This window comes from Panicum virgatum, chromosome 8K (assembly GCF_016808335.1).
Source record: "Panicum virgatum strain AP13 chromosome 8K, P.virgatum_v5, whole genome shotgun sequence".
Taxonomy (NCBI): Eukaryota; Viridiplantae; Streptophyta; class Magnoliopsida; order Poales; family Poaceae; genus Panicum; species Panicum virgatum.
The window spans coordinates 39,143,429-39,150,981 of record NC_053143.1 but is presented as its reverse complement, the minus strand read 5'-3'; the positions used below and the strand labels follow the sequence as shown (position 1 = coordinate 39,150,981).

General features: G+C 52.9%; 1 protein-coding gene across 3 annotated transcripts; it reads right to left on the bottom strand.

The window, feature by feature from the left end:
• Window positions 1-530: 530 nt before the first annotated feature.
• On the bottom strand, window positions 531-5,971 carry LOC120644605. Of its 3 annotated transcripts, none has more exons than XR_005663845.1 (5): window positions 5,790-5,971; window positions 4,923-5,058; window positions 2,828-4,229; window positions 1,969-2,695; window positions 531-1,249 (listed from the first exon to the last, which is right to left on the bottom strand). XR_005663845.1 is itself a non-coding variant. In XM_039921257.1 (4 exons), exons 3-4 carry the CDS (start codon window positions 4,190-4,192, stop codon window positions 2,042-2,044), a joined length of 2,019 nt encoding a protein of 672 aa, XP_039777191.1. In that variant the 5' UTR covers window positions 4,193-4,229; window positions 4,923-5,058; window positions 5,790-5,971; the 3' UTR covers window positions 1,798-2,041. The 3 variants fall into 3 exon arrangements, 1 of the variants encoding a protein (XP_039777191.1); XR_005663846.1 differs by having other exon boundaries at window positions 4,923-5,044; XM_039921257.1 differs by lacking the exon at window positions 531-1,249 and having other exon boundaries at window positions 1,798-2,695.
• Between the last annotated feature and the right edge of the window lie 1,582 nt (window positions 5,972-7,553).

Below are 7,553 nucleotides of genomic sequence, written 5' to 3'. Positions count from 1 at the left end.
GCTGGAGTCTCCCGTGACCGCTTATTTTACGCCTCGCGAGGCAGCCAAGCATGCTGGCAGTGGCAGAGAGTCGATCAGCTCTCTCGAGACGGAAGAAGACGAGACACAACTAGCTGGGTGGGTTAGTGGGCGACCGTTGCCTCGTCAAGTGGGAACAGATCGAACGAGCAGGCGTACGTTTTCCCATGGGCTGCTTGATTTGGTTGGCCAATACTTGCATAACTTCCGATCAGTTGTAGTATACTAGTACAATTTTTATCTTCCGATTGGTGCTATCTGAAGACAGTGGTACTGGTAGCTAATAAATGCTAAACTAAGCAAGCAGTGCCGAACTAATGAACTAAACGCACATCATAATAGTCAGAGTCAATAGTTATAGTCCTAGAAAAAAAAATCAATATTACAGCTCAATATAGCTACTGGGGGTACGATAACCTCTACATACCCAGAGACTAATCCCGGAATTAAAAGATTTCAAGACCAAAGTCACATGCCACATGCATGACCTTTGTCGATGCATTGCATCCAGCAAGTTCGAAGTGGCGGCAAACGTCCTGGTTCCGCTGCGCATCTGCCGTGCTGGCTAGTTAAGTACACGACTACATTAGGACATGGATTCTCGCGTGGAGAATATTTCGAGACAAAGGACAATGGAGGTTAGAGCAACTCCAAGAGTCTCTTTAAATCACACTAGCCAAATCTCATTTAGCTAGCCATTTAGCTAGCTGTTTAACTATCCAAGAGGTGAGAAATCCAACAGCTTCTCCATCCATCCCTCCTCCACTCCATCCCTTTCTCCTACTAACAAGTGGGCCCCCCAATCCCATGTTTCTCAGATCCAACCACCTCCAAGGCTCCACCTCTGCTCCTCTCCCCGCGGCCATGGCGCCTCAGTTGCTCCTGTTTCTGGAGCTCTCCACCGGCCGCCCTCTCCATCGTCCTGCACGTCTTTGTCGAGGGCTCCGTGCTCGCGCGGCCGCGTCTCCACGCTCGCCGCCTCCATCCTCGCCTCCCCGTCCCATCCGCCCGCGGTCCTCGCGCTCGCCGGAGGGCACACGGCGGGCGGACTTGCGGGGCTCCGTGTGAATCGACCGGAGGGCGTGCGGCGGGTGGACTTGTGGGGCTCCGGGCGAATCGACCGGAGGCCACCCATCCGCGGATAGCTCGCCGCCACCTGCCTCCACGCCGAGCTTGACGGCAAGCCCGCCGCCGGGAGCTCGCGCCGGGGATGAGGCCCTCCGCCGCGGGTCTGAGTCCCCAGGGCGCCGCCGCAGGCCCAGGGTGTGGTCGCCGCCGGCGTACCCCGCTCAGGTCCGAGCTCCTAGGGCACCGCTGCAGGTGGACTGGGAGGGACGGAGGGTGCGGCGGCTGCTGCTTCACGGCGGTGCGGTGGCAGAGCGGAGCGAGGCGGGGCGCGGGAGGGCATGCGTGGCGCGGGAAGAAGGCGCAGGCGCGCGGGAGGAGAGGATAGCGATGCGGAGTGCTCGGCAAAGAAGGCGAGCTGAGTGGGGCTGGATGCCGAGTAGGGTAGCAAGCCGAGCACTTTAGAGAGTCTGTTGGATTCTGTTTTTGTGAGAGTTTATCTATTTTTACTTATCCTATCTAATTTACCTAGTCTGTTGGAGATGCTCTTAGAGTCTCCCGTGACCGCTTATTTTACGCCTCGGGAGGCTGTCATCGTGTCATGTGACCCTGATCCGACGGTTCGAACCGACTCACCCCCATTTTTAACTCTGTCAGCACTCAGCAGGTAGGGCTCCAGAAACTGGTGAAGCACTAGCTAGCTGCAGTACATCTTTCAAAAAGCACGCACAACTTACTTTTATTCATCACACAGCAAATCACATTGTCAATGGTACAAGCCAATCCACACACGGGCAAATTATAGGGAAACAATGCAAGTAGTATAGCGTTGAGAAGCAGGGAGCTAGCAAATTAAACCGACAATAATTGAAACACTGCACGTACGTTACTACTCATGCATGCACGCCGGATCGGAGCCGGACGACGATGTGATAGGATTTGTTTTCCCGGCCGGCCGTTAGGCAAGGCACTGGCCATCTGAAGCTGCGGAGTAGTTGGACAATCCCATCGGAAGGAGGCTCCAGGCGAAGCTCACCGTCACGGTGCCGCCCTGCTGCAGGGTGCTGGTCTTGGTGGTGCTGCCGCTTGCCTCCGTAGGCTCCAGCTCGAAGGTGGCCGCCACCCGCCGCCGGGCGCCGCGAGGGAGCAGGGACACCGTGACCGAGAGCAGCTCCTCCAGCGGCGCCGCGACGACGTCCTCGCCGTAGAGCACGACGTGGGGGCCGCGGTCAGAGCGGACGGCGCGGACCATGGGGCGCCGCGCGGGCGGCGGGAGGAAGGGCTCGTTGTAGAGGACCTTGGTGAGCCGGGTGTTGGTGGCGGTGAAGGACCCCCCGGCCCCGGCGAAGTCGTCGTCGCCGCCGTTGTCGACGGTGACGGTCACGGCGACCTGCACGGCCTTGCGGTAGACGATGTAGACCAGGCGCGCCTGGCCGATGGTCTTGTACAGGACGTAGCCGCACAGGTTGGTCCAGAAGTTGTACCTGCTCCATGAGATGCGCCCCTTGCTCAGCATCTGGCCCGTGGAGGCGCTCCAGAGGTCGACGTCGATGTAGAAGCAGCCGTACGCGGAGATGGCGCGGTTCAGAGCATTGAGCTCCAGTCTCAGCTCCTTTTTTTAGAGACGGGAATATATATCATGTATTCATGATTGAATACAAGTAAATTAAAAACTACTAGTAGTACTTAGTACTTCCTCCGTTCACGGCGACAAATAAAAGTGAACGGAGGGAGTAGTACTTACAGCGGAATCGCCGGAGGAGCTGCGTTGGTAACCGGCCCTGTCGCGGCTGTACGCGCTCTGAGCACCAAAGCAGTCGGTGACGGTGATGTTTCCGTAGACGCCGCTCTGCTGATGTGGGACGAGCACGCCCAAGATCTCGGTGGCAGGCTCCTCCGGCACCAGGTACCAGTCGAGGATGACGGGCGGCGGGGTGACCGCCGCAGCGTCGGCGCCCCACGATGGCCCCGGCCTGCCGGCGCCAGGGCCGCCCTGCCGCCCGTCGGCGTTGTCGTCGTTTACCCACTCCGGGGTCCGGTTGCCTGCCTCGTTGGGATCGCCGCTAAACTGTACCAGGACGACTATCCCCTGCGCCTCGTCTGCAGTGCCGATTCCAGCAACACCGTTCGTCGGCCAGGGCCCCAGGTTTCGCTCGTGGCGCAAGAGGTTCTGCGACAGTGTGCTCCAGTTGTTTATCACAAGAATAGCTGCGCCGCTGAGGCCACGGCTCGGCTGCTGGTCGCGGCTGTTGGGTTCCACCGTCCAGAGCTCCACCATCTCTCTCCTGACGTTCCGCAACCGGATAGACTCGCAGAACCGCACGATCACGAGCAGCAAGTTCTGCGCCGTCCTGTGCTGGCTGCTGTCGTTGTTGGCCTGAGCCAGCTCCCTGACGGCGACCCTGAGCCGTTCCTGCCCAAAATTTGGGCTGCGTCTCGGCCGCTCCCCCTGCTGCTGCTGCTGCCGCTGCCTCTCCCATGGCGCCGGCGGCCCTGCTGGCAGTGGTTGTAGAATCAGGCCGGGATCCCCGGCCCTCCTCCTGTCCTCCCTGGAACTAGTTCTCTCGGCCGTGGAACGAACTATATCGCCGTAGTTACAATTGAAAGAGAGTGCGGTGGCCGCGTTGCCCAGATAGCTTCTCGCCGGCAGGTTGTGGTCGCGCGAGATGTCCGGGGCGAACTCGAACAGGTTGCCCGCTTGGTTCTGGTAGCCGCGCAGGTACACCGTCTCGGCTTCGATGAAGAATGGCACGCGGTACGTCGTCCCCCGGTCCCGGGTCTCGAGGACGATGACGAACCACGTCCGCTGGGATCGCGGGACGGGCAGCACCGGCGCCACGCGCCTCCGCTGGGCTCGCGGGACAGGCTGCACCGGCGCGCGCCTCCCCGTCGGCTGCTCTACTGGCCGACAGTAGGGCAGCACTGCCGCGCCGGCCGTCCCACAATACCGCGGGTTCCGCATGTGGTTGAGTATCTCCTGTTCCACTTGCTGGATGAACCGATCGAAATCATCCTCAGTCGCGTTGTCGACGTTGAACGAGAGACGGAACAGCACGCGTCCCGGAGGGTTGAACGGCCCCAGCGGCTGCGGTTGATGGCGGCCCGACATGGCACGCGCCGCTGATATTGGGATGTGACTACTGTGCCTATTTCAGATTCATTAATAAGTCACGGTCGCAACAAGATCGAAAAAATAAACCAATTTGAGGGACTGCGTCCATGTAAGCATTATCTCATACGACTATACATGGTACTAAATTATTATAAATAAATCATGGCCAAAGGAGGCTAAACTACATTTAGGGGGTGTTTGGATCAAAATTAGTCCCTGCCAAATTGAATATTTTGATATTCCTCCATCCCCTAATGATCTACACATGAATGATTTGGAGTCTTCCCAATTTGACCTTCACATAAGTAGTACTCGGCTCGTTTGCTGTGCACGGTTATCAATTAGTGGCACTCTCTCATGTTTACTACAGCATAATATGGGATGGAAACATAGACTAATTACAAAACTAATTGTATAAATGAAGGCTAGTTTACGAGACGAATCTATTATAGGGCTTTGGTGACTTGGTGCTGAGGTTCGACTTTGGGGGCTCCAACATCCCCACGGTGGCTGGCGGTGAGAGAGTTCGCACGTACGTAGGCGGCATCATCGGCGGCCATGGCTAGGCAACAACAAACAATGTTTGAGGTGCTTAGGCACAGCAGGCTGGATGCATGGAGCTGCACAGGGTTGTACACGGCAAGACACGTAGCAGCGAAGAGAGCACACACGGCCTGGTTCTACTGGGCTCGTCATGGAAGGTAAAGGGGAGGTCTTGGTGGTTCACCTGGACGGCTGGGCCGGCGGTGGCCGGAGTGATGTGGTCGATGACGTCGTCGAATCGGTGGTGGCGGAGGCGTGCGGATCACCGGTTCTTGCTGAGTGAGGTCATCGTCCTCGTCTGGGTTGCTGTCCGATAGGATCTGGTAGGCTCAAATTAGTAAATGTTGATTGATTGTAATCTCATTAAGGTTAAGGTTGATTAATTGTAATCTTCTCATACATGTCCACAGGCAGAATCTCGGCTCATGGAAGCCAATCGACCAAGGTATATATTGAACTAACTAAAAAAAGGCATATATTGAACTAAAAGACAACGTATATATTGAAAATTTTGGAGTACATGTTGCAAACTTTAATAGTCAAATTAAACATAACACACACATTATTGGTTCATCAACATTTGGGGTTACAATATATAATTTTAGTAAAAAAATGACTACTTCTTTTCTTTATCTTCACCAACACGAATTTCATCTTCCTCTTTGACCTACTGTTCTATCTCCAAATGAGTAAAAAATTGTTAAATATAGCACATTGGCTTGCAAATACTGGGATTAAACTGTGTGTAGTATAGTTAATACCAACTTATATGCTGAATTTCATAGGACTGCATTAGCTCTAGGTAAAACCGAGTGCATAGCATCACGCACATTAAATGAGTCCACATAGAACAGTAGAGTAAAAAAGAGTCGAGAGCGAAGGGGGCTGAATCTTCAGAGAGATACAGCTTGAGCTTAAGATCTTAAAAACCAGAAAACCACGTACATGCATTATGCCAATTAGTAACACAGATAGAACACATCCAACAACTAACTTTGGGTTCTGAAGCTACAACACTGAAATACTACACGTTGTGTCTGTTGTACGGTACCTGGTGGGGGCCGATGAAGGATGATACTCTGAAGCCAAGTGTCCTATGCCTTTAGATTGGGTTTGTTGGACTTGCTCGGGAGGAATGAACATGCTCCGAAAACCAGTGTCCTATGCCTTTACGTATACTCATCTTTGCCTGGGTGGTGCCATGGCGGTATGCTTTGCCCACTTATTGCTTTGTGTGCCGGTACAACGCGCCCTTGCATGGGTCTGTTTTTATAGGCGCCTCGGTGCGTGTTAGCATCTGTGCTCGCTAGCTAATCAGTGCCGGTAATGAATATATGCCCTTTTACTTTTGTTTCTAACTAATATTTAGTGGTTCAAGCATCTTGAAATTGTATTCCCCAACTAGATAGGGAAGTGCAACATGTCTCATATTTTTATATGCTTAGGCATCTGACACGTACCTACACTGCACTAACTAAATGACAAAGCGAATATTCCGTTCACGTGGAATGTTTTAGTGGCCTCCTCTCTACTTCCAACAAGCCCCCGATGTGCAACGGTTCCACACATGCAAGGTCTGTTTGGATCAAAAGAATAGCAAACAAAGCAACCGGGAAACATAGGAGTAGAAAGTGAGTGTAGTAGCAAAAAAACAGAAATAAAAAAAACGAATAATAAGTATAAAAATGTTAAAAGGAAACAACTACATTTGACATTAATTGGAGAAAACATAGAAAGTGGGTGTATCCTCTCTTTCATGGCAGATGCTATTTATGTTGAAGTACTTTATGCGATGCTCTATACAGTAGATGGTTTGGTGTTTTCTTTTCTTTTCTCAATTAATTTGGGAGCCTCTAGCTTGAGCCCAATGATAAATCTACAGTTGCCCGGCCGTTTAGAAACTCACGGTCGATTCGGCCATTTTCTTTACCTCTAATTCTATAAACCGATCACCAATTGCATCCTGATTGATTGAGTTGAGCAGTAGGATCGCGACAGTCATGCTCGCGTATTTGTTCTCCGTGATGTGTCGCGCCCACCGCTTGGGCGTACACGGTACGGCGGGAGGAGCATTGTGGAATCCTTCTGTGTCAATCAACAAAATAACTGTTGGAGACTTGGAGTCGATCGAGCCTAGTCTTAACTATTGGCTTGATCAACAAGATGGCTGTTAGAGACTTGGAGTCGAGCCCAGTCTTCACTATTCTTTTGGGACTCCGCCTGCCTTCTTTGCAGTCTGCAGACACCATGCCATTCCAAAGCAGCTGTATTCCTGTATGTGTGCACCCCAAGAGTCTGCCGTGCTGGCTAGTTAACTACATGTGACTGTGTGAGATATGCTTTTCTTTTGAACCAACCCGTGGAGGACTATTTAGTACCGGGCCAAGCCAACGGCTGGTACTAAATGACGCATTTTAGTACCGGTCGGTGTTACCGACCGGTACTAAATGGACGCGCCTTTTTAGTACCGGCCGGTAACACCGCTGGTACTAAAATGCGACATTTAGTTCCGGCCGGTGGTTTGGTCCGGTACTAAACTGGCTCTGAGGACTTTCAAATTTGGACCCGGTACTAAAATGGCATCGGGACAAGTTTAGTACCGGACTAAATTACAACCGGTACAAACAGTCTGAGACGAATGGGGCATTTTCTGGTAGTGATCGCTGCAGGCTTGCGGCTAATGAATCTGTGCTCTCTTGCTTTGTTTATTACCAGTAGCATGTAGTGGCCCAAGCATCTTAATCTTGGAGTTGTGTGCTCTACCCATCTAGACTGGGACGTGCCCCGGTGGCTCGCCTGGTCGTGCCGCACCATA